The sequence below is a fragment of the Chroicocephalus ridibundus genome, chromosome 4, assembly GCF_963924245.1.
Source record: "Chroicocephalus ridibundus chromosome 4, bChrRid1.1, whole genome shotgun sequence".
NCBI lineage: Eukaryota > Metazoa > Chordata > Aves > Charadriiformes > Laridae > Chroicocephalus > Chroicocephalus ridibundus.
In genome coordinates, this window is record NC_086287.1 from 1,868,533 (window position 1) to 1,894,903 (window position 26,371).

General features: G+C 55.9%; 1 protein-coding gene across 5 annotated transcripts in view; it reads right to left on the minus strand.

Moving 5' to 3' along the window:
• The window catches only part of MYRF (myelin regulatory factor), a 75,521-nt gene that overhangs the window by 5,861 nt on the left and 43,289 nt on the right, over positions 1–26,371 (minus strand). For 2 of the 5 annotated variants that reach the window (XM_063333374.1, XM_063333370.1), the window contains 17 exons: positions 26,036–26,159; positions 14,917–15,112; positions 14,415–14,491; positions 13,579–13,689; positions 13,162–13,252; positions 11,022–11,222; positions 10,234–10,342; positions 9,603–9,712; positions 7,880–8,040; positions 7,284–7,356; positions 6,921–7,009; positions 6,649–6,717; positions 5,903–5,983; positions 3,889–3,974; positions 3,120–3,281; positions 1,555–1,848; positions 379–466 (listed from right to left, as the gene is read on the minus strand). In XM_063333374.1, the coding sequence (XP_063189444.1) occupies positions 379–466; positions 1,555–1,848; positions 3,120–3,281; positions 3,889–3,974; positions 5,903–5,983; positions 6,649–6,717; positions 6,921–7,009; positions 7,284–7,356; positions 7,880–8,040; positions 9,603–9,712; positions 10,234–10,342; positions 11,022–11,222; positions 13,162–13,252; positions 13,579–13,689; positions 14,415–14,491; positions 14,917–15,112; positions 26,036–26,159 (2,122 nt within the window). The remainder of the gene's footprint in view (positions 1–378; positions 467–1,554; positions 1,849–3,119; positions 3,282–3,888; positions 3,975–5,902; positions 5,984–6,648; positions 6,718–6,920; positions 7,010–7,283; positions 7,357–7,879; positions 8,041–9,602; positions 9,713–10,233; positions 10,343–11,021; positions 11,223–13,161; positions 13,253–13,578; positions 13,690–14,414; positions 14,492–14,916; positions 15,113–26,035; positions 26,160–26,371) is intronic. The other 3 variants (XM_063333372.1, XM_063333373.1, XM_063333371.1) reach the window with 3 other exon arrangements.

Sequence of the window (26,371 nt, forward strand, 5' to 3'; positions counted from 1 at the left end):
ACTCTGAGCCCCTCTGCCCAAGGAGCAGCATGGGCTGACGTGGGGGTTGGCAGAAAACGGCCCAAGGCTCCAGGAGCTGCCCATCTTTGGGGAAATTTAGACTGGATATTACGAAAAAATTTTACACCGAAAGGGTTGTTAAGCATTGGAACAGGCTGCCCAGGGAAGTGGTGGAGTCACCATCCCTGGAGGGATTTCAAAGACAGGTAAACATGGTGCTGAGGGACGTGGGTTAGTGATGGTTTTGGCAGTGTTGGGTTGATGGTTGGACTTGATGATCTGAAAGGTCCCTTCCAACCTAGATGATTCTATGATTCTATCTTCCGCTTCCCCTGGAGATCCCACCGACGCGCTGGCAGCCGGCCTTGCCTCACTCACCTGCAGGCGTCGGCGGCTGCGCAGTACTGGGACTGGATGGCCATATTGATCTCCGTGATCCGGATGGAGTGCAGCACTGGGCTTGGCCCTGCGGGTGGGAAAACAGGCTATTTAGGGTGGACAAAGGGACGGCAGCTGGGATACCCTGAGCGAGAAGGGCTGGAAGGGGACGCCTGGCACTGAGACCACCTTTCCTCATCACCCCCTCATCAGAGAGGCGGTGAGATTGCTGCAAGACAGCGCTAACACCATGTCCAGGCGTGGAGAACCAGGAGAAGGGGTGCCCCGGACTCTGTCAAGGGCTGGTCATCAACATTCCTTTCTCTCCACTGCCGGCATGACCGAATCTGTGCATTTCTTCCTCTAGAGCTGACTTAGAAATGGCCGAGCAAACCGAGCTGGGGGTAAGAATGGAGATGCCGGTATGGCAGCCTCAGAAAGGAACTAGCCATGGGCTAATATGAACTGTGTCCAGTTCTGGGCTCCCTGGTTCAAGGAGGACAGGGAACTGCTGGAGAGGGGACAGCAAAGGGCTACCGAGATGCTGAGGGGACGGGAACATCTCTCTGATGAAGAAAGGCTGAGGGATTTGGGTCTCTTCAGTCTGGAAAAGAGACGACTGAGGGGGGACCTTATCGAGGCTTGTAAATACTCAAAGGGTGGGTGTCAGGAGGATGGGGCCAGGCTCTTCTCAGTGGTGCCCAGGGACAGGACAAGGGGTGACGGGCACAAACTTGACCATGGGAAGTTCCATCTGAACACGAGGAGGAACTTCTTTGCTGTGAGGGTGGCAGAGCCCTGGCACAGGCTGCCCAGAGAGGTGGGGGAGTCTCCGTCTCTGGAGACATCCCAAACCCGCCTGGAGGCGTTCCTGTGCCACCTGCTGTGGGTGACCCTGCTCTGGCAGGGGGCTGGAGGGGATGATCTCCAGAGGGCCCTGCCAACCCCTGCCAGTCTGGGATTCTGTGATTCTGTAATATGGCCAGACGGGGGGCAGCATGGGGGAGGAAGGGCAGGGCTGGAGGTCGAACGCACTGGGAGAACCGGGGGCAAACAAGCTGCAGGATGGGGACGCAGCGAGAGCTGTGCACGGCCAGATGAGCCCCAGCTGGTTGAGGAAACCCCGGGAGAGGACCACGGTGCTGCTGCAGGGAGAGAAGATAGGGGTCCACCTACCATCCGTGCCGGGATCCTGCGTGCGGGGCCACTCGCTCACCGGCTGCTTGATGCTGCGCTGCTGCCGGCTCTGCCCCAGCGGGGAGTTGCTGCGGGAGAGCGAGAGGTTGGAGATGTACTTGGATTTGGCCTGGAGGTGGGTGAAGGGGGAGGAGGGGCTGGCATTGGGGCTGCCGAAGCTCTGAGACCTGTCAGGCGTCTTTGGCCACTTGGCGTAGGAGGTCGCTTTCCCGGTGATGCCCCTGGATTTGGCTTTGATATTTGTCACCGGCAGGAGTGAGGTCTGGCTTTGGTCTGGGGAGAAAAGGGAGAGAAAGGTTGTGCTGGGAGACGGAGAGAGGCTGGAAGGACTCCCGACCTCCGAGGCCAGTGCAGAGAGAACAGCTCTGCCACCTCTGCGTTTGTCCTGTCCCCTTGTCATCTCCTGTGTTAACCCCCCGGTGAGTCGCTGAGGCTTCCCAGCCTCTGTGCCTGCACGGGATGGTGGGATCGTGGTGGAAAAAAGTGGCAAAAGGACTTGGGGCTACTGGTGGCTGAAAAACTGGACATGAGCCAACGATGTGGGCTCGCAGCCCAGAAGGCAAATCACATCCCGGGCTGCATCAAAAGAAGCGTGGCCAGCAGATCCAGCGAGGGGATTCTCCCTCTCTACTCCACTCTGGTGAGACCCCACCTGGAGTCCTGTGTCCAGCTCTGGAGGCCTCAGCACAAGAAGGACACGGAGCTGTTGGAGCGGGGCCAGAGGAGGCCCCGGAGATGCTGGGAGGGCTGGAGCCCCTCTGCTGGGAGGACAGGCTGAGAGAGCTGGGGGGGTTCAGCCTGGAGAAGAGAAGGCTCCGGGGAGACCTTATAGCGGCCTTCCAGTACCTGAAGAGGGCCTACAAGAAAGCTGGGGAGGGGCTGTTTGCAAGGGCGTGTAGCAACAGGACGAGGGGCAATGGTTTAAACTAGAGCAGGGAGGTTTAGATTAGACATTAGGATTAAGTTCTTTACACTGAGGGTGGTGAGACACTGGCCCAGGTTGCCCAGAGAGGGGGTGGAAGCCCCATCCCTGGAGACACTCAAGGCCAGGCTGGATGAGGCTCTGAGCAACCTGATGTAGTTGAAGATGTCCCTGCTCACTGCAGGGGGGTTGGACTAGATGGCCTTTAGAGGTCCCTTCCAACCCAACACATTCTATGATTCAAAGCAAACAGAGGAAGGAGGCCAGACTGCGAGGGACGGCTGCTCGGGCACGCTGGCCAGCCCGGCGAAACATCTCATGACTTCGTGCTGGCAGCTCCAAAGTCCTTTCAGGCCGCCCCTTTACTCCCGGCAGCGTGATTGCAGATGTCTGACCCATATCAGAAGGGTCCTCAGCCCCGCTTTGCCCCGCAGCTGCCCGCCGGAGCAGGTCTCAGCCCAGGCAGGGGGTGCAGAGGATGGCAGGGACATTCCAAAGGCACGTCCCTTTCAGAATGCCCAGAGGTGAGACACGAAGTGGGATGGAGCTGGGGGTACAGGGTGATGCAATGGTGTGACAGACCTTGTCCCAGAACCTCCTGGATGCCTTGGCTGGCACCTACCTGTCCGGTTCGTGGCATGAGTGGGGCTGGTCTCAGAGAGGGCAACGGAGGAGACATTGGTGGGAGCAGCAGAGCAGCACGTGGAGAAACATGGTGGGCTGAAGCAGGCCAGCACACTGGGACCAGGTGAGCCGAAGTCTAAGTCACGCGTGTCCTCTGTGACTGCAGGGCAAAGAGCAGGGACACGTGGAGTAAGTCAAGGGGAGAGGCAGCTACGAGGAGCAGCACCAAATGCCACCAACTGGGGGTGTTCAGCCTGGAGAAGAGGAGGCTGAGGGGAGACCTTCTCGCTCTCCACAGCTCCCTGAAAGGAGCGGGGAGCCAGGGGGGGTCGGGCTCTTCTCCCAAGGAACAGGCGATAGGACAAGAGGAAACGGCCTCAAGTTGCACCAGGGGAGGTTTAGGGTGGATATTAGGAAAAATTTCTTCACCGAAAGGGTTGTCAAAGATTGTAACAGGCTGCCCAGGGACGTGGCAGAGTCACCATCCCTGGGGGTATTTAAAAATCCACGTAGATGTGGTGCTGAGGGACATGGTATAGTGATGGTTTTTGTCAGTGTTAGGATGATGGTTGGACTCGATGATCCGAAAAGGCCCTTCCAACCTCGACAATTCTATGATTCCACAAAACCAGAGCCCCAGGACCTCCCCGCATGAATACAGACCTCCCAGCAAGCCCCTGGCATGGAGGAGCAGCCACGTTCATCACCCTGCACCCCAACCCATCATCATGGACGTCTGCCTGGTCCCCTGCCCCGCTGCTGCCTACCGTGGTGCGAGGGGGTCCTGCCGCTGGCTCCGTCTGACGCAACTGTGGATCGCACCATCTGCGTTTTGTCGAAGTTCTGGCTTGACCTGAAACACAGGAAAATAGGGTGAAAACCTCCACCACGGGGGACACCGGTGTCACTTGTAGGTGAAGAGAGAAGCAGCTGTAGCAGTGAGTAGGGCGACGGGACCAGGTAGATGGAGCAAGAGCAGATGTGGAGAGTGCAAGGGTGAGGAGGAGCGGAGACTGGAGTGATCTGGGAAAGGAAAGGCAGGAGGGAGGCACGAAAACCATGAGGACAGCTAGGAGAGCTTGGAAATGCCCCAGAAGATCGTGTGGCAGTGCCACGTCTGGCAGGGACAAGTCCCAGCTGGTCCAGAGGACACCAGCAATGCTCACTGGGGAAGAGGGCCTACTCAGTGGACTTGATTTCCAACAGCGATCTCCGGGGTGGGTTTATGTGCTTGGGTCTCAACACGTTAGGCCATAAGGGGCTCCAAGTACCCACCATTCCCTAAGGGAGGTGCCCCTTATCTCTCGGAGACAGACTGTTCCTCACCTTCTTTTCCAGAAACACGCACAATTCCACCCAGATTCATCCCATGTAACTTCAGGTGTTTCACTGAAGCTACCAAGACACGACCTGAGGATGCCACAGGCATCTCCCAAGGGTAAGGCAGATGTGAAAGGGGAGGAACCGCTGCCTCGTGCTGGTTTTCTCCCACGTCTGCACCAGGAGCCCAGAGCAACACCACTTCTGGGCACCACTACCACCTGCAGAGATTTGGGATGAACCAAAGCTCTTCCCTTCACGCACAGCAGCTGTCCACTGAGCAGAAATTTTTACTGAGCTCCTCACAAAGACATTCCAGATCCTACCTGTCCAAACCTTGCCCAGGCACAGGAGCCATTCACTTTTATCTGTCCCACATTTCGCCTGTCCTGTGCCCATGTCTTGCCTGTCCCCTTAGCATTGCTCAAGGTTTCTCCACGATAAACGGAGCTTTTGCTGATTTAGGGACATCAAAATATCTCTTTGTCACCTGCAAGACTATCTGATGGTTGGACTCGATGATCTGAAAGGTCCCTTCCAACCTAGGCAATTCTATGATTCTATCATCTTATTCCATAGATTTCTGTTTCTGGTGAAAGGAGACGCAATGCCAGTCTCCTGGAGGGAATGTGGGCATTCCCTAATCTTCATCCCAGCCCAAACCCTACCCCTATCCCTCATGTTCCTCCACTGCCTCGCCAACACTTCCCACGTGTGGCTTTATCTCGCATCCCACAAGCAATTACTTCTTTAATTGCTTCCTGTGAAACACTCTGATGTGGAGCTCTTAAAAGAACAAAATTAATTGTGCCTTCCGCCGCTCTTCATGCCGTGTTTTGTCCGAAGGCTGCCGATAGACCAGGAGGGCCTGTTTTTCTTTTCAGGGAATTATTTTGCAGCAGCCCCGCAGAGCCCATTAACTGAGGTGCTTCACTGGTCTGTACCTAACGAGTAACTCGCCCACTTTTCCCTCTGTCGGTACCTTTCCAAACATTCCCAGCGGTGATGGCTCATAAAAAGAAATAATTTAGGGTTTTTTTTCTGTCCTCCTTTTGCAGTGTGATCTGTCCTGTACTTGAGAGTGACCCTCCACAATAAAGCTACTCGCATATGAAGAGAGGGTAGGAACAGCTTTTTTGGCTAATTCTTCAAAAGCCTTCATCCTTTTTACACATTCCTGCCGTTCCTTTCACGCTGCCTGCTCCTGCTCTACCTGTAGTATGTGGTTTCTTTATTTAGCTTTGGATTAATTGGTTCTCCAATCTCCCAATCCTAATTTCCCCTTCCTGATGGGGTCCATAATCCTTCCTCCTGGAGTCCCACTTGTATATTCATATCCCTTTCTTTGCTTTCAGTTTGGCTTAAGATTCTGGGCCTTCTGTGGTGCAGATGGAAGAAAGAAGAGGATTTGAGAGAAGCGATGCGGCAATTAAATAAGAGTATAATGAAACAGTAACATACCGTGGACATAGAGCGACCGGCACCCCAGGACCCCTGTGCCGAAAGAGGGCCAGGAGACAGGCAGTGGGCACAGCAAAAGAGCTACAGGACAGGGAAGGGAGACGGGAAGAAAAGGTAGAAGATGAGGAGGAGAAGGGGGAATGAAAGAGGATATGGGAGATCATGGAAATGGAAAGAATAATTGGGAAAATTCAAGACAAAGCGGAAAGAAAATGGGTCGGATGAGAGATGTAACCAGAACAGGAGGGAGAGAGATAGGACAGGGAGAAGAGGGAGAGAAAAAGAGACTCGTTATCTGGTAACGTGAGCTCCCAAAGGAGTGAAGCGTGCCAAAACCGAATGCCCAGCACAGGCTGCCGGGCTGGGGCCGTTCCCTCAACGCTCTCTCCACACCAAGGACGCTGTTTGCAGAGGGAAACTCTCGCCTAGTACAGACTGGTCCAGCCCCACTGCAATCAGTGGGACAATGCTGTTCTAGTCCAGCTGAAGAGGCATCCAAAGAACGTTCAGACCATCCACGAGTGGATACGTGAGCAGCCAAACAGCAGCGTATTTCCTTTTTCTTCTCTGTTCCTCGCTTCTTGCTCCAGACAATTTAATTGGCGCCAGACTTGGACGTGCGGATGCATTTGGTTGGCTTTACAGCTTGACTCGCTGGAGCTCAACAACCCCAGAGCGTTCGCTTTTTGCGATTCAGACCCCTCCCCGGTCCCCGCATCCCTTCCCCAGAGCCCAGAAGTACCTACCCATCGATATCCACGAGGTCTTCTTCACTGCGCAAGCTCAGCACGTAGAGCGTGGACATGGACACCACGCTGGAAAGAAAGAGAGAGGGACCTGCTGAGGATGGGCATGGGGCAAGGGCCATGTCATGGTTCTGATCTGCTTCCAAGGGATTTCAGCCCACGAAGGAAGCTGTAGGTCCACAGCCCCTTGCTACCCACCCCACGGATGGCATGGACCAAACCCATGAGCTGGAGAGAGTGGAGAAACAGCAGCCCGGGGCGCGCGCTCTCACCTGAATGCCATGATGATGACCAAGGCAATGATGGTGCCCTGCAGGAACCGCTGGCTGATGCAGGCTTGTTCCGGGACAACCGATGGTGACTGCAAGAGAAAAACCTCAAGATCAGCTCAGGGCTTCTTCCCGCCCTGGTCCTCACACAGATCCCACCCCGGTTTGCTCTCCTGCAGGCCCTGAACCCCCGCAGAGCAGAAGCCATAGAACGTCTTCATTAGGCACGGACAAAAAGGAAGGAGAAATTGTGGAAAGGGGAGCAGACAGGGTCTCTCCCTCTGCAGCGCAGGGAAGGAAACACAGGAGGACCATGCAGACGAGCGTTCTTTGGCCACCTCTCCCCACTTTGGGACGGTCCCTTACCTTGCTGGCTACTTTGTGGGGTCTCTTTTTGTGGGGCACGCTTCCCGCGCGGCTGAACTGGCTTCCCGTTTGGCTGCAAGGAAAAAGGAGGAATGGAGCTGAGCCATGCCGGGACGGCACGCCAAGGGATTCCCAGCCAAAAATGAGATTCTCTGGGAGGGGAGAAATCTCTGCGTGGCACGACAGTCACAAACCCTGGTCACTTTATCGGCTCAAGCGTCGGTGCAGTGCTGGTCCATTGCCCAGAGAGCCTGAATTCTGCCCTAAAACCTGCAGAAGCTGAGCAGGGTGGGTATGATGATTTTGGAAACATGAGGAACTCTTTGCCCTGAGAAAGCTGCTCATTTGCTCTAGGGAAACGCGGAGACAGTTTCACACTGGGGTTTCTTGGGCTGGTGTAAGAGCAGGCTCTTGGTATGTGTACGCCAGACCTGTCTCACCAGTAGCTCCTTGAATCTACCCCAGGCAAATGAGATCTTCCAACACCCCACCACTCCTCCCCATCTCCCCTTTCCCAAACCAAGCTGTCACTCGGGGCTGCCTGGTCTCAGAAGGAGACATCTCATCTGGCTCCCGTGTCCTCAGTGTGGCCGTACCTGAATGCCCCGGAGCTCACGGTTGACTTCATGCTGTCCAGCCGCTTCAGCTTGGCCAGCTTGTGGCTCCACCTCTCCAGCTCATCGATGCGGGTCTCCAGGTTGTCTGTCAGTTTGCACAGCTCCTTCACGGCTCCCACGTTCTCCATGAAGATGCGCTCCTGCCAGGGAAGGGGTTGGGAGTCTGGGTGGCCTGGCACGTGGAGGCGCTCCTGCTCCCATGGATCTGGCCACCCTGACTGCTCTCCCATGCCCTGCCCCAGGGGAAAGGGTACACAACGACCGGCTCTGGGGGTAGGGAATCATCCCACGTGGCAAATCTAGATCCCTACAGCCCCTGGATGCAAGAATGAGAGATATCCTCTTCAAAGCCAACCAAAACAATCAATGTTGGTGCAGGATCCCTGAGGTCTCCTGCTGGCACTTCCTCAATTACAAAGGACTGACACAAAGTCCCCGTCTTCATCAGGAGCCCTTGATCAAATCATGTGAGCCATGCTCTCCATCTACCCTTTCTCTTGCTCTGCAGTGCAAGCTGCTGGAGCTATTTGGCAGCGTTATCTAACAGACAGTTGTATCCAGACCAACGGAGAGTCCAAATCTGGAAGCTTCTGGAGAACAATCTTCCTCCCAGGGAGGTGGTGGAGTCACCAGCCCTGAATGAGTTTAAGACTCGTTTAGATGTGGTGTTGAGGGATATGGTGTAGGGGAGAACTTTGTAGAGCGGGGTCGGTGGTTGGACTCAATGATCCCAAGGGTCTTTTCCAACCTAAATGATTCCATGATCCTGCAGACCCTCCCATAAAGGCAGAGCGTTCCAGCGCAAGCGTCTCCCAGCACAACTGCAGCCACATCCCACCACTGCCCCCCATCCAGCCCCAGGCTCTGCCACTCCACTCCTGTACACCTTCCACCTCCCACCAGCCCAGGTTGCTCCAAGCCCCGTCCAACCTGCCCTTGAACCCCTCCAGGGATGGGGCAGCCACAGCTTCTCTGGGCAGCCTGGGCCAGGGGCTCACCACCCTCAGAGTGAAAAATTTCTTCCTGAGATCTCATCTAAATCGACCCCTTCCAGTCTGAAGCCGTTACCCCTTATCCTATCCCTACATGCTCTTGTAAAAAGTCCCTCTCCAGCTTTCAAAGAAAAGGTGACGCTCGCAGCTACTGCCAGCTGGTGAGGAAACTGCAGGGATCTAGGCTTCCACAGAGGAGAAACAAGGCACTACGGTCAGTCCTGGCCGTTCCTACTCTGGTCAGGAGACGCAGGAGAGAGCTGGCAGCTTTGGGAGGCTGTCCCCTTGATGTGTGCTATGGAAGGCTGTCTCCTCAACGTCCCAGAGCAGCAAACAGGCTGCCACAGGTTACGGAGAGGTCAGGCAAGCCAGGTGCTCTGGGTTATCTTGACATAACCACCTTATCTTATCCAGAAAGGAGAGATTATGGCTAAGAGCCTCCCTACAGGAGGCTGCCAACAAGGAGCCCTTCCCGAGGGAGATGCTGCCAACTTCCACCCACATCAGGCTAGTTCCTCCCTGCTGATGTCCGCCGTCCACCCAGGGCTGCTCCTGACATCTGAAAGACCAGCCAGATCTGAAACTCAGATGGGTGGTGTTGGCCTAGAAGCATTTCCCAAGCATCCCAGTTTCCCTCTTCCATTCCCAGCTCCACAACTCCCTCAAGCCAGGGTTCAACAGCCTCCCTGCCCCTCCCGGCTGCCACCAACCTTGTTGACCACCAGGAAGTTCTCAAGGGTCTTCCCATTGGAAAAGACCAGGTCTCCGGTGTCCTTCACAGCCTCAGGGAGGATCTCCTTTACCTCCTGAGCAATGACGCCTGCATGGAAACAGCACAGTGGGTCAAGGTGGTCTGGGCAGGGCTCCTCCTGACACAGCTCTTTCTCTGGTCCACGTGGTCGCTGATAGGAACCCTGTAATGGCCCGGGCAGCCCATACACGCTCAGCCACAGAAGAGCAAGGGCTGTTCAGACAAGGCTGGTTCCCAGATTGCGTGGACAGGGGTCTTGGCATCACCCTGCCGTGGCTGTAGCCCTGCAGAGAGGTGGGTACTGGGAGAAGCCTCATCACAGAAGCCCTGTAAGTCATCTGTGGGAAGCGCCATCTTCTCTCCCACTCACTGAAGAGGAATTTCATTAGATGCCTAACCTTCAGGTGGTGGGAAGCCCCCTCTCTCCTACCCCACTCCTGGGGGGCTGCCGCAGGGCAGAGCTGGGTACAGCCACCAGGAAGGGCAGTGCCGCTTGGCACCATCAACAAAACGCCGTTGTGGGTGTCAGAACACGAGGTCCAGCGCTGCAGAGGCAAGAAGGTCACCGCGGTGTGACGCAAGGCCCATACCTGTCTCCGAGGTGTTGTCAATGCCCACCGTGGCCGCAAACTCGGGTTTGTAGTTGTAGTGGACCAGCCGCATACGGGAGATCCTCTTCAGCTGCTCTGTGGTGTCCACCTGGGACAAAACAGACACACGCAACTCCTAAGCGGGGTGTTGCTTCTGAAGTTCCCAAGTCTCTGGCTCCAAGCAGCAAAACCCACCATGGCTCACGGTTATATCTTTGCGAGGCAGCACTTCACGGGACTGCCCTGAACCCTGCTCAGACCAGCCGTTAGGACAAACAGCATTTGCACCGGGGTTGATCTCCAGTTCTTGTCACTGGACACGTTCCTTGGGTAGTGAAACCAGGAGGAGACCGAGTCCCACTGCACAACCAGGCACAGGGCAGTTCTCATACATATGAGACATGATTGTACCCCGTTTTTCTGGAGAGGCGCATCCAGCTGAGAGGACTTCAGAGCAGAGCGGAGCCTCCCACCCAGGCTCTGGCAAACCCCAGTGTGCTATCTCATATATTCGCTCGGTTTCGGGTTTGTCACTTCTGCGTTTGCTAGTTCTGGCTAACAGCGGAAGAGTCGATATTCCCCAAGATGCGATGGACAAGCTGTGTTTGGGACAGATGGTGACAGACTTCTAAGGCACTTCCCATCTGGTCAACAGGAGCTCAGGTTGCCCATAAAGACTATGTTAAAATCGGCAGCTGAAACAGGCTCACAAGGACCCTCAAACTTTCTGTGGTGGCTCTTCAGACCCCTCATCACCCCAAACCTGCCCTGGTTTGCCTGGCTCTTACCTCCTGGATGTCCTCCTTCACTCGGACGTCTGAAGGGTGCATCAGCGAACCCATGACCTTCACATTGCCATGGACCACGAGGGCTTCATCGGGGCGGTCCGTGTTGATGCCAACCCGGCCATGGTGAAAAACAGTATCGGGGAGCTGTGCGCGCTGCCAGAGCACGTCGCTGTCGCTCTCAAACTGGCCAGGGTTGGAGGCCTGTGGAGAGACAGGAAAGTGGGGACTGAAAACGAGGGAGAGAAACGCTGCGTTGCTGCTGGGCAGAGGCACTCCGAGGCGTAGAGGGAGTGAGGACATCAGGAGAGCCCCACAGACCCATCCCTCCGTGCACATTGCAGAGGGACCGTAGAGCAGGAGAGGCCATCACAGAATCCCAGAATGGCAGGGGTCAGAAGGGCCCTCTGGAGATCACCCAGTCCAACCCCCTGCCAGAGCAGGGTCACCCAGAGCAGGTGGCACAGGAACGCGTCCAGGCGGGTTTGAATGTCTCCAGAGACGGAGACTCCCCCACCTCTCTGGGCAGCCTGTGCCAGGGCTCTGCCACCCTCACAGCAAAGAAGTTCCTCCTCATCTTGAGATGGAACTTCCTATGGTCAAGTTCGTGCCCGTTCCCCCTTGTCCTGTCCCCGGGCACCACTGAGAAGAGCCTGGCCCCATCCTCCTGACACCCACCCTTTCAGTATTTATAAGCGTTGATAAGATCCCCCCTCAGCCGTCTTTTTTCCAGACTGAGGAGACCCAAATCCCTCAGCCTTTCTTCATCAGAGAGATGTTCCAGTCCCCTCAGCATCTTGGTAGCCCTTTGCTGTCCCCTCTCCAGCAGTTCCCTGTCCCTCTTGACCCGGGGAGCCCAGAACTGGACACAGCGCTCCAGCTGTGCCCTCCCCAGGGCAGAGCAGAGGGGGAGGATGACCTCCCTCCACCTGCTGGCCACACTCTTCTTGATGCCCCCAGGATGCCATTGGCCTTCTTGGCCACAAGGGCCCTTTGCTGGCTCATGGGCATCCCGTTGTCCCCCAGGACTCCCAGGTCTCTTCCCACCGAGCTGCTCTCCAGCAGGTCACCCCCAACCTGTCCTGGTGCGGGGGGTTATTCCTCCCCAGGTGCAGCACCCTGCACATGCCCTGGTTGAATTTCATAAGGTTCCTCTCTGCCCAGATCTCCAGCCTGTCCAGGTCTCTCTGGATGGTGGCACAGCCTTCTGGGCTGGGGGGGCACAGCCACCCCCCCCAGCTTTGTGTCATCGGCAAACTTGCTGAGGGTACGTTCTGTCCCCTCGTCCAGGTCATTGATGAATATATTGACTGGGACTGGACCCAGCACTGACCCCTGGGGAACACCACTCCTCACTGACCTCCAACTAGACTCTGTGCCCCTAATCACCACCCTCTGAGCTCTGTCTTTCAACCAGTTCTCTATCCACCTTACTGTCCATTCATCAAGCCCACTCTTCCTAAGCTTCCCTATGAGGATGCTGTGGGAGACCGTGTCGAACGCCTTGCTATCACTACAAGCCCTTGTAAAAAGTCCCTCTCCAGCCTTCTTGTCCCTCTCAAGCCCCTTCAGACACCGGAAAGCTGTTATAAGGTCTCCCCGGAGCCTTCTCTTCTCCAGGCTGAACCCCCCCAGCTCTCTCAGCCTGTCCTCCCAGCAGAGGGGCTCCAGCCCTCCCAGCATCTCCGGGGCCTCCTCTGGCCCCGCTCCAACACCTCCGTGTCCTTCTGCTGTTGGTGCCCCAGCGCTGGAGGCAGCACTGCAGGGGGGTCTCCCCAGAGCGGAGCAGAGGGGGAGAATAAAATACAAATAGCTTGTCCCAACAACACTGTTCCCTCACTCCCAACAGCTCTGCCCTGGACACTGGTCCAACCTTGGGAGAATGGGACACCTTCCCTATCCTGCAAGAGGTTCTTGCATGCCTTGAGGCTGCTCCGACTAAGCAGGTGTAGAAAGGCTGGAGCCAGACCCCAGTCATGGACAGGGATAGCTACAAGCAAGGCAGTAGGAGTTTGGAGAAGGTGGGAGAGGGCTGGGTGGGGAAAGCACTGGAAAGGCAGAGGAAGGCAGGAAGATTGCCCAGGAGATCCAGCAAAGGACTGCGGGGCACCTGCAGGGGCTGAGGGAGGAGAGAGGGACTTACTCTGACGATGATGCGCTCGGAGATGTGGGCTGCCAGCGTGTAGTTCTGGTTCTGCGCGTGTGCCTGCAAGGCCACCACGAGCATGAAATACCTGCCAAGAGGGGAGGGAGGTCAGGGTGCCATCCTGCACCAGGAACCGCACAGTCTGCCCAGGCACCAAGCTGTCATGGTGGGCTTCGCACATCCCCTCTCCTTGTGCTATGGGGCACAGCCACTGTTCTCACCCCCTCCCAGAGTTGGGGAGACCCTTGCGGCCACAGCAGACACCTCCTTTCCTCCACACAGACAAGGACAACCAATTCAGGACCTGTCCCCCATGTCCCCCTCCCTCCAGCCACACTCCCCAGCTCGGGGACTGGCACATCCGCAGGCCCTGAGTGTTCACAACGGCTTGGAGAAGGCACCAGTGCTCCTCACCTCTGGTCTGGGTTGGGTTTGCCTTTCTTCCGCATGTTGTTGGCTGTGGTCTCGCTGAAGTGCAGCCGCCCCACAGTGACCTTGGTGACCTGCTCTGGAGGCAGGTTGACCCTGGGGAAGGGAAAACAGAGGAGTGAGTGAGGACACTGCTGGAAAGGAGGTTCTTTGGGGAATGACCATCTCCTGGCCTGCTCCACCAAGGCGGGTCTATGAACTGGGCACCGAGCAGAACTGGGAACGTGAAGAGACGAAAACTTTGCTGTGGGAAACAGAGGAGAAAACTGGAGACTGTGACAGCCACAGTACAACCCCAAGACCTCCGACTCAGCCTCTTTCCCCACCCTCTCCTGCCATTGCTTATGCCCCAGTAGCACGTCCCACTAGAGCACTGGTCTCGTGAGGAGCGGCTGAGGGAGCTGGGGGTGTTCAGCCTGGAGAAGAGGAGGCTGAGGGGAGACCTTCTCGCTCTCTACAACTGCCTGAAAGGAGGGTGTAGCCAGAGGGGGTCGGTCTCTTCTCCCAAGGAACAGGCCATGGGACAAGAGGAAACAGCCTCTAGTTGTGCCAGGGGAGGTTTAGGATGGATATTAGGGAAAAAAATTTGCACTGAAAGGGTTGTGAAGCATTGGAACAGGCTGCCCAGGGCAGTGGTGGAGTCACCATCCCTGGAGGGATTTAAAAGACGTGGAATCATGGTGCTGAGGGACATGGGTTAGTGGTGGGTTTGGCAGTGTCGGGGTGATGGTTGGACTCAATGATCTTAAAGGTCTCTTCCAACCTCGACGATTCTATAATTCTATTCTATGATTCCATTCTACACCCCGAGCAATACTCACGTGACGGGGTTGAAGGGCCGTTTGCTGCGGTCAGACTGCGACTGCTCGATATTGATGGACTGGTTCAAGGCCTCTAGCTGGAGAGAAAGATTTGGATATGTGACAAAGAGCAGAAAGCCGAGACCTTCCCCTGCCCACCTCCTTCTCCCCCGCTGTCTGCCCAGTGCTCCTCACAGTACAACTGACTTGCAACACCCAACCTGAGTGTGGTCATTGTCCGACCATGGGTGAACGTGTGTCCAACACACGGTTGAAGGTGAAAAGATCTTCCCAAAGTGCCTATATAGCTCTGGAGTCAAAGGTGAGTGAGAGGGAGCCCTGAAGACACCCAGGCAGTGATTGAGTCATCTTAGGACTCTTATTCCAAGATCTGCCTTGTCCTGGCCTTCAACACTCTCCCTACAACTTAGCCCGTGAAGATGTGGTGTTGCCTGATCCCAGCCGTCTGTCAAGGACCCCTTTTCCCTGCTGGATTCGCTACTGGCCCTTAGCTCCCGCTTGCCTTCACTCCGTGCAGCTTCAGGTAGAAGCACTCTAAGGGTTTCAGGCCCTCGGGGGTCTTCACATACTTGGGATCTCCAAGCATGCCGATGTAGACTGTGACCTGGAAGTGATTCTTCTTCTGGCACACAAAAGCGTCGTCGCCCACTGAGAAGTTGAAGCCCTTGTCAGCATCGACGCGGTAGGTGAGCATCGGGCTGTGGAAACGGCAGCAGGCGTTAGACCCTGTGCACCCCACGAGAGGCTCACGCTGGTGGGGGGAAGGATGACCCTGAGGTCTGAGGAACCCACAAAATTGTCGTTTAGACAATTATTCTATCACCTGATGACTCCTCCCCACCTGGGAAGGAGAATCGGGAAAAAACAAGGAAACCAAAGGGCTGAAATATAACCAGATTTAATAGAACAAAACTAGATAATTACCATTAATAAGACTAAAGACCCAATATTGATCCCGATACTGATATAAAATGCACAAGGATTATACTCAGCCCATTCCATCAGCGGAAGCCGTGCATCCCCGCAGGGACAGCCAATGTGGGACCCTGCGAGCGCTGCGGCTGCGGGAGGAAGGGAAGGGCTCAGGGCTCCGGCACCGGGGCGAGGAGTGCTCAGGATGGCAGCCAGAAAGGGATGGAGAGAGAACTCCTCAGCAAACTTTCTAATTTATATCAAATGTGACATTCCTGGTCTGAAATAACCCTGTTGGCAGCTTGGGGCAAGTGCCCGGGTCTCGCTCCTCCTCATCCCCGCACCTGGCGAGCTCGAAAATGCTGAGACCTTGAATCCCCCACAGCAGAGCCGGCTGTAAAGTAAATATTTTCACCAGTTCAGACACAACAATCTTCTAAAAGTGCAGTTTTCTGAGGCATTAGAAGAGAAATTAGTCCTGTGTCGCTCAAACCAGGACAATGAGCCACACGCCCAGGAGCAGAGACAACGAGGGGTCTGTATGACACGGTACATGGCCACAGCCCGGGGTGCGGATGCACATGAACCACCCCACGGGTGGACACCTCACCAGACAGCTCACCTCCGCGTCCCACCACACACAAACAACGTCTGCCGGGAACAGTCCCACCTCACCATACACCATGAAGGTCACCTCTACCCACACATACAACCACAAAATAATCCTGAGGCAGAGCAGGCACATGGGAAGGGAAGAAGGGTTGAGTTGGGGCAAAAGAGACCACTTCTGATGCTGTCCCTCCTGCCCTGCGCTGGTGCTGCTCTTGGGTGCCCACGGGCACCAGCACTGCCTGACATGAACCCAACACTTTGCCGTGCTGCAACCCATCCCGCGGTGCAGGGATGAGAGTTCAGAGAAGGTCTGTATCTCCTTGAAGCTTTGCTTTAGGTGGGTCTTCAACTGGAAAGGGGTATGGTTCCCGTGACCAGGGTTTCATGAGGAAAGCTGGGGCAACCACCACTCTATATGCTATGTTATAGTACTAAAGACTGAAAGAGGGGAGATCGAGATGAGATCTGAGGAAGAAATTCTTGGCTGTGAGGGTGGTGAGCCCCTGGCCCAGGTTGCCCAGAGAAGCTGTGGCTGCCCCATCCCTGGAGGGGTTCAAGGCCAGGTTGGACGGGGCTTGGAGCAACCTGGGCTGGTGGGAGGTGTCCCTGCCCAGGGCAGGGGGTGGCACTGGATGGGCTTTAAGGTCCCTTCCAACTCTAATCATAGAATCATAGAATTGCCTGGGTTGGAAGGGACCTTTCAGATCATCAAGCCCAACCATCAACCCAACTCTGACAAAACCATCACTAACGCACATCTCTAGGCACCACCTCTGCCCGTCTTTTAAATCCCTCCAGGGATGGTGCCTCAACCCATTCCCTGGGCAGCCTGTTCCAATGCTTAATAACCCTTTCAGTGTAAAAATTTTCCTAATATCCAGTCTAAACCTCCCCTGGCACAACCTGAGGCTGTTTCCTCTTGTCCCATGGCCTGTTCCTTGGGAGAAGAGACCGACCCCCCCGGGCTACACCCTCCTTTCGGGGAGTTGTAGAAAGCGAGGTCTCCCCTCAGCCTCCTTTTCTCCAGGCTGAACAACCTCAGACGCTCCTCCTAGGACTTGTAAGAGTCTTACTCATACGACTAACCATTCTATGATTCTGTGATATGAGCCACACCAGGGCGGCAGCTCATTTTTGAGCCCTGTCTCCACACCCGTTGGAGGTACCATCTCCACAACCCACCCGAAGCCTGGAGCAGCCCCCTGAATGCTGCTGGCTGGGGACGCAGCTCAGGCTGACCTGGGGGGCGGAGGGGGTCCCACACCTCCACTCGCTTCACCCATCACATTCCCGATGTCGCCCTGCTACCAGGCGGTACCTCCTGCGTGCCGGATTCCTGCCGAAATCGCAACCACCTGCTCCGGCTGCTGGGAAAAGCCTCCAGCCCCCAGCAGGCAGGTCCAGAGGAGGAGGAGGAGGAGGAGGAGGAGGGGGCCCTGGCAGCCCGATGAACACACACCAGCTGGGGAGGTTTAATCTACATCTCCTTAATGGGCCGGTTACCATGGGAACGGGGGAAAAATGTGGCCTTTGCAGCAAGTCCCCTTTCTCTCGCCATCCCAAACCCCAGAGCTGAGCTGGTGGGCCCCCGGGGCGCTGCCCGTCCTACGCAGCGGGGAAGGAGATGCCTCTCATCCTGCCGCCCCACCGAGCAGTTCTAGGAGAACACCAAAATCCTATTGTTTTAAAGAACTATGGATGAGGTTATTTATTTAGTAATTATTTTTAATACATTTATTAATTAAAGAACTACGAGGCTCAGCCTAGGCTTTGACATCAGGCTTAAAAATTATGGAGGACTCTCCCATAAAAGCAAACCACTTCTGAGTTCCACCTCCAGTCCTCAAGAGAGACAGACAGACGGATAGTGCCCAGAGCACTGGGAGGGGAGGCGGACAGACTGACAGCAATGGACCAGGCAGGTATCAGCAGGCTTTGGGAAGCAGGAGATAAGGGAAAAGTCACTCTTGCTCGCCTGGTGTCCCTGGGCTGGCCACCTCCTTTCTGTCTGGGAAGCCATTCTCCCCACACACGCTCTTGAGGGGTTAATGTGGACGAAACCTGCGGATATTTCCAGGCGTTCATGAATAATGCTGGGATGGCCGGGAGCAACTACTCATTTCTTGCACCCGAGGGACCCGGGGCTGCCCCGAACACAAACCAGACGGTGGGAGCAGAGCACTACCTTAGCCCAGAAGCACGAGAGGAATTCCCCTCCGCTCTCGCCCTCCTCCCAGCCTCAGCCCCCACTTCTCCATCTGGCTCTTCTTGATGGGGAGCAGCGGCTTGGGCTGGTCCCAGCACCCTCCACGCTCACACCAGGGGTGCCGGAGCCCTTCCAAACTGCTTTCACCGAGACCCACCTCTGCCCACTGAGCTGCTTCCCTCTGCCCAGGACCCCCAGGCGTTCACCTCTCGCCCCACTGGTTTTTAACAGAGAAAGCAGAGAAGAGGGAGGGACTGACCGACCTTCCGAACCATGGATGCTTCCAAAACATGCTCTGGTTAACGTCACTCAAACTGATGGCTGCTAAACAGGCGTGTTGAGAGAAGGGAGACAGTCAGGCTCCCCTTCCTCTGTCTTCCAGAGATGCCTGATCCCTCCAGAGTCCCCCTCTCAGAGGCTCCTTTTCTCTGAGTTTTCCCAAAAGCTGTGGCCGGTGCATCCCCCAACGCAGGATCTCCGTGCTGGGGGAGATAGGAGGCAAGAAGCTGCTTTCTGGGTATAGAATCACAGAATGGTTTGGGCACGAAGGGACATTAAAGCCCATCCAGTGCCACCCCCTGCCCTGGGCAGGGACACCTCCCACCAGACCAGGTTGCTCCAAGCCCCGTCCAACCTGGCCTTGAACCCCTCCAGGGATGGGGCAGCCACAGCTTCTCTGGGCAACCTGGGCCAGGGGCTCACCACCCTCACAGCAAACAATTCCTTCCCAATATCTCATCCAAATCTCCCCTCTTGCAGTGGAAAACCCTTCCCCCTCGTCCCACGGCTCCCCTCCCTGATCCAGAGTCCCTCCCCAGCTTTCCTGGAGCCCCTTGAGGGCCTGGAAGGGGCTGGAAGGTCTCCCCGGAGCCTTCTCTTCTCCAGGCTGAACCCCCCCAGCTCTCTCAGCCTGTCCTCCCAGCAGAGGGGCTCCAGCCCTCCCAGCATCTCCGGGGCCTCCTCTGGCCCCGCTCCAACACCTCCGTGTCCTTCTGCTGTTGGTGGCCCCAGAGCTGGAGGCAGCACTGCAGGGGGAACACTTCAGGTAGTGGAGGGGCCATGGATGTCCCCAGCCCTCTGCCTTCAGCCCATCGCCTCCGGCTGAGCCAAGGAGCTGCTCTCGGCTTGCCCCACTGCAGAGAGTGTGCGGGGCTGGGTATCCCCTGGATCTCCTGTTCCAGTGCTGTTTTACTCTCATGTTGTAAATCCCACCTGGAAGCAGCAAACCCACTCCCCTGCTGCCACAGGGTGGGGGGGACATCGCCACTTGAGGCACCATAAGGGCTCCAGTGACACATGAAAAACCATCCTCCCCTTCATCTTAACCCACAGGGACCTTAGAGCCGCCATCACCCTGCCCCGGAGCCAGTCCTCGGGCACTGGGCTGGCACCGTGTCCCTCCTGAGACTTTCTGGATGTGGTGGGAGGAGAAGGAAAGGCAGGCGACCCCCAGGCAGAGACGGTGCCCGGGATTTGGGATGACACCAGCCGCTGACAAGTCAAAAGCTCAGGGGCAGCCAAAGCCACGCTGGCTTTTCCCAGGGAGAGCGGAGGGGTCAGAGGACAAAGCGTCAGGAATAAAAGGTCTGGGGTCAAATGGATTATTTTAGCCAAAATGCCCCCACTGACAAAAGGAGATTAAGGCAGGACTTGGAAGGGCAGGATCAGAGGAGAGGAGGTTTCTCCCAATCCGAGTGAGGGTGGGGGGTTACAAACTCAGAGGAGCAGGGAGCACCCTCGCCCTCCACGTTAAAGTGCACGGCAAAGGGAAAGACACTGCAAGGGGAAACGTGTCTCTGCTGCAAAGGGAACTGTACGGGGATGTGTGGCCGAGAGCAGGATTGTCAGAGGGATGCTCACGTGCCTCGATTGCTTCCTCTCTGGAAGCAAAACCTCTCCTATTTCTCTCCTCCTTCCTTCCAGTTTCCCCAGCTATCTCAACCACTCCTCAGAAATAATGTCTGGAGACCCCCTACTTCAAAGATCGCTCACTAATTCCATGCAGTCCCTGCTTTGTTTCTCTTCCAGGGTACCAACACTGGGATGGAGGAACCTACAGCATGATGAACCTACAGGAGAGATGGGGAGGGACTCCTGATCAGGGAGGGGAGCCATAGGATGAGGGGGAAGGGTTTTAAACCGAAAGAGGGGAGATTTAGATTAGAGATTGGGAAGAAATTGTTTGCTGTGAGGGTGGTGAGCCCCTGGCCCAGGTTGCCCAGAGAAGCTGTGGCTGCCCCATCCCTGGAGGGGTTCAAGGCCAGGTTGGCCGGGGCTTGGAGCAACCTGGGCTGGTGGGAGGTGTCCCTGCCCAGGGCAGGGGGTGGCACTGAGTGGGCTTTAAGGTCCCTTCCAACCCAAACCATTCTGTGATTCTCTGATGGTCCCATCTCAGACCAACACATTCCCACCAGTGCGTCCACAGCTCAGCAGCGTACGTGGTCCCTTCAGCTGCCTGAGATACACTCGCGACACGAGACAGTGAGACCTCAGCGATCCATCCACGACCATGAGATGAGCCAAGCTGGCCAACAACACCCTGTCACCTAACCCAAACGCCATCCAACAGGACAGGATCACATCACGCCGACCTCCGTCCCCTTGGTGAGGTCCAGGATCTCCAGCCAGGCCAGGTTTGGTGCTGTCTATAAGGACATTTCTTCAACCAAAGAGTGCAAGCCTGAAAGCTCAGGCTTAGCCCGCAGCCCCGAGCTCCGGAGGAGAGCGCATGGAGAGGACCAGTTTGCTTGATGGGAAGAGAAGGGCACCAGCCCTGTTTCCAGGATCGGAGGTTTCCAGGCTCTGGGCTCGGCGTGGAAATGTTTCTGTTGGGTGCTACACTACCCTTCTCCAGCTGCCTTCCCTCAAACTGTAAACAGCGGGGGAGAGGGAGGAGGGAGCCTGCTGGCATTTATCAGAGCAGGCTGTCAGGGAGATGAATTACTCCTGCTCCCAGGAGTAAATTAGGGAACTGCCCGGTTCCAGGCCTCTTCGGCACCGCTGCTGGAAACCAGCTAACCTTTTTGAAGGTTCAGCGAGTCCGAAACCACAAAACCAGTGCAAAGGGCCAAGAAGGAACATATTATCAATAAAACTAATCCAGAGACTTCGGTCAGACCCAGATCCCTCAGCCCACGTGAGCGGAGCCTGAGACACAAGCCCAGCAAGCCACGACACCGATTTCCAGGCACCTCCACGCGAATCCATGCAGCAACTCTCCCTTCCTTCCCCCCTTCCTTCCCAGCATTTCCTGAATCCAGCCTACTTCTAGGAAACCTGTGTCAAAACTAAACCCGTGTAGTCCATACGAGCCCGGCTTCCCTTTCCTCTTCCTTCTCCTGGCAGCTGCAGGACTTCTCCACTGCTCCAACCTGCCTGAGGACGGGGAATCTGTCGCCATCCACACAACTAAACTCACTGTACAGGTCTCATAAAAGGCAGAAAAGCTACTTAGGAACTGCAGAATGAGGTCAGACCCCCCCTGGGCTGTCCCCATCTCATCAAGCCACAGCAATGGCCGAGGAGGAGCCATTAATTATTAATTTTCCGCTCATTCACCAGATACAAATGTGACCTGATGTGACAGCTACACTCACTGCGTAAGAAGACAGAGCTGTTAAATGGGCTCGAGCGGTGCTGAGAGAAGCTGGAAGAAAGTCTCAAAGGGCTATTGAGCATCACTAACCATAGGAGGAAATTTCTGAGGAGCAAAAAACGTTCAGTGTTGGTTATTGGTGCCTTCACTGGGAGCGGCTCAGGTAGGAACTGGTGGAAGAAAAGGTCTCCTTAAGGCTTATCATCAGCCAGCGCTAACGAGGCTGTGTTTAGCTCTTCAGGAAGCCTCTTTGCAAGAAACTGGGAAGAAAAGCCGGAGTGGCACCAACTGGACAAACCGGTGGAAGGAGGAGGCAAGTGGCTGCCAGCGGATTTGTAGGTGCTGGTGGTGAACCTGAGCAGCTCCACCGCTGGGTTCAGCTCCTCGCATATCTGCCTGATGGCAAGAAGGACGCTGTTGAGCTGCCAGCAACACCCACCCTTTGCCCATCCTTAGCCAAAGAGTTCGGGAGCACCTAACTTCGAGCGGTTCTCAGGAGGCATCGCTTCATGGGTTGTTCCCAGAAGCCCCCTTCCTTTGCTGAGCACATCAGAGAGCTGGTGGGCGCACTGAAAATACGCGCAAAATCCTGCCAAAACTCCAGCAAGAGCCCAGCAATTTTGAGTTCCCCCCCCAAAATCAGGAGACAAGGCGGCACCGTTGGTTGACACAGATTGTTGGATCTCAAACTCCCAGATCCCGCCAGGTTTCAGCATCTCCCGGCAAGATGCTCAATCACAGCAGAAAGACCATATCATCCATACCTCAAATCTGGAAAAATCTTCTCTTTCTCAGCTGATCAACTGCCAAACATGATGGACTTTGAGACATTTGAGCCCCACTCTTGGCAGAGAGAAACCATCAAGGGACCCAATTTTGCGTGCGCAAGAGCAGGAGCATGGAATATCATTTAATAGCATTTTTTGCCCTGTAAGCTTATGCTTAGCATGGAATGTTACAGATAAATCCCCAGGCACAAATATAAACTGCTCTGTATGGGTTCAAAAAGTGTTCAAGGCCAGGTTGGACGGAGCTTGAAGCAACCTGGGCTGGTGGGAGGTGTCCCTGCCCAGGGCAGGGGGTGGCACTGGATGAGCTTCAAGGTCCCTTCCAACCCAAACCATTCTATGGTTCTATGAAAAATATATTAAATAAAGTACTGACGGAGCCATTATTCCCCTAGCCCAACAGAAAGGGTCATGTTCATGGCATCCTGAAGGCTCAGTCTCCCTCCTTCACCCGCCTTTCCGGTCTTTTTTCTTAAGAACAAGAGGAGGAAAAATCAGATGATTCAGATGATTCACATTCCTGGGGCTGTGAATAGGTTGTGGGCACCTGGATCCCAGCGGCGGGGGAAAAAAAAATATGTTCCCTGTAGGGGAAGGAAACTCTTAACAGCACTTACAAACTAGAGGAAAGCTTCCAGCAGCAAACAGACCGGGAACGGCTGGTCCTTGCTTTATCATCTCAGAGGAAACTGAATCGTGGAAATACTCACGGATGTCTAAGAGAGGGAGATCCCGCTCGATTGCTGAGTGCACCCAAAAGGCAGAAAGGAAGGGGGAGGCTCCTACCTGCTAGAACTTGGATTAGTCAACCTAAAAAATGCTGTTCTAGAAGAAGGAAGGGAAGATGGATCCTTTGGTGTTTCTCATAGCTATATTCTGGTGCATTGCCGTACCGGGAGCACTAAGCGATCTTCCATTTAGAAGGAGATGTAGGTCCAGCTTGCACAGGCTCTCCTAGAGCTACCTGGCCTCAAACCCACCGCGAAGGAGGGAGAGTCCACCGGGGTAGCGTGTAACTAAAAATCAATCGATCAACCCTTGACCTTAACCCTTAATTCTGGCCAAATCCAGTGCCACAACAAACGGGCACGTGGGTTCCTAAAATCTACATGAAGTCAGTTAAAAGGAATTTAGTCATTACACAACGGGCTGATGACCTAAATGCCACCGAAGGAGGTTTGCTCTGGGTTTCGCCCTAAATCCTAAAAGCAGGTATTAGGCAAGCGATCCCAAGCGCGGATCCAAGGAACACGGCGGAGCAGGGCTGGGTTTTGCAGCAGCGAAAAGCCGCGGTTTGCAGGGCTCCAGCAAATTCTCTGCGCCCAGCAGAAAATATTGCGTGTTTTCCCTCGGCCAGGCACCCTGTACGATACCGGGGCGCAGGGGAAATCTCCGGAACCGGGGACTGCAACACCTGCAGACGCTCCGTGACAAGCTGAAAGAGCTGTGACGTGTTTGGGACGAGGGAGCGTTTACCCAGCGCAGGTAAACAGAGAGAGCTGGAAGGAAAAGGGGGGGACTCATTATGTCCCAGAGAAAAGCGAGGCCGTGCGAAAGGTCTGCTCCCGCGAGGCGCGGAGCTCTTTGGACCCTGCTGACTACACAAGGTGCTGTTTTGTGCCGCTGCCATGGCGTGAAAGCCCTGCGGAGATTGACGGGGGTAGAGAGGCCACCCCAGGGACTTACAGGTTGTGGCCAACCGTTGCCTGAGCTAGAGAAGGGGGGGTCTGCTTCTCCTGGTGCTTCCACTTCTCAGAAACCCTTTGATATGGGGCAAAGATAGTGAGGGTCATGGTTGGAGGCAGTTCTGGCACAAAACCAGAGTCTGGGAGAGGCAAAAACAGCAGCAAAAGCCGAAGGTGTCTCTGTCAGGTGGGCAAACGGCAGCATCGCAACTGCCCAGTGACACCCAGGTCCCGGTTGAAAACCAAGCGATAGAGATGGCACATCCAGACAGAGCTCAGAGGGGTTTGGAGCCAACACGAACACTGCCCTGGGTGGGAAAGCAGGAATTTGGGATTGCGGCGTGTTGTGTGCTCAGCGAGAGATGCTCAGCTTCCCCCACTCCCCCCAGCCTACAGAAAAGCAAACTGGTGGGGGAGAGCAGGGGCAGGGCTGCAGGACTGGACTTCGGAGCCGCTCATGAGTCCCCAGAAGCGGTTGATATCCCACCTGAAGGTGGGAGATGCTTCCTTTAGAGAAACAGTTCAGTAAAACAGAAGTAACCACCTCCCCAAGTTACCCCTCTCCTGCTGCGGGTGGGGAAAGAGCCACAGAAGTAAAATCAAATGTCACCAAAGAAGTAACCAACTCCAACAGCCGCCTCTCCGCAGGGGAACAACCCATAGCACGTCCCAGTCGCCACCAGGTCTGCGTTAGGGATGACCCAAGGAGCAGGAGATGTGTCTCCAGGAGGGCTGGGAGAACTCCCCTGCACGTCCCGGATCCCGCTCTGCCTCCACCACAGGCCTCGCCTGGGCTCCTTGGCTCCCATCCCGAGCACCATCCAGGCAAGGGCTGATAAGTCGTCTTGGGTGATTCGGTATCGCAGACACCGGAGCACCCGCTGCTCCCTGTCCCCCGAGAAAACCCCCACCAGCCCCTGGCTGTGCAGGAAGGGGAGGAGGGGAACCGGGGTGGGGGGGTTCGTTCGCTCGGCGAGCGGTTCCTGGAACCCAGCCTGCTGCTTGCCAGCTCTCTGTCACCTCCGAGGAATGCAGGGAGGATCCAGGGCGGTTTCCTCCTGAGCGCTCCTCTTTCCCTGCGCAGCTGGTCCACGCGCTGCCTCCACCCTCCTCTGCCCCAGCTTCTCCCTTCAGCCCCCAGCCCCACGCAGCCCCCCGAGCCCACCCTCCCACCCAGCTTCGGCCACCCCAGCTCTCCTCTCTGCCGCCTCCCTGCCCCTCCTGCCTTTCCTCAACCCCTTCCCTCTTCCTTTCTTTCTCTCCTCCTTTCCTCTTCTGCCCATCAACCACTCCCACTCCTCCTCCTCCTCCTCCTCCTCCTCAGGCTCCTCCACGCCGCTCTCAAGCTGCGCTGAAGTGGCTCTAGATTACCTCCAGCCATCCCTGCTATGCATCGTCTAGGAAATCCTAATGCTTGTTTTAAAATCCGGGACCTTGGTAAGCCTGGGCAGGAGGAAAAGGTGCTGCTGGTCCAACCCATGCTGAGGGCAAGGCTGAATTTGCCAATCCAACCCTCCAGGGCAGACCAAGGTCTAAGTGGCTGCCAAACTGTCACCAAAGCCGCCGAACCGCCTTCTGCTGGCTCCTACGGAGCCAGCCCCGTTTCTTAGCCCTCCATCAGCCCTGCAAAAGTGCAGAGAAGTAACTTTCCCTGTGGCAAAGGTACGGTGGGGAGAATATCTCCACCACAGCATGACGGGAGAGGACATGGGGGAGCCCAGGAAGATCCTTGTCCCATCGTGTGAGTATGATCCCCCCAGTCCCCTGCCACCGACACACAAAAGGCGAATCTGCCTTTCTCCAAAGGCGGGTGAATGACTCACAGTTCTTTGTAGTTGGCATCATACAGGGTTGCCCACTTGTTCTGTTGATGTGGCTGCCACTTTATAGACTGGTAGTTGGGATCCAAGTAGGAGCCGTTCAAGCTGTCGTTGTCTTGAATCAGGCCTGCCGTGAGGGGAAAATACCTGTTTCAATCACCCCGACAAGAGCGTTCGGCTGCGTAAGAGCAGAAGGAAGCGACTGGCATTGCGCGGCCAGCCTGAAGCTTGCCAGGGCACCGCCACGGGCATGAGATCTGGGCTCCTGGGAGCCCAGCCGGGATGAGCCCCACTGCTTGGCACCCCCTGAGGTGGCCACATGCCCTCCTCCCAAGCCCC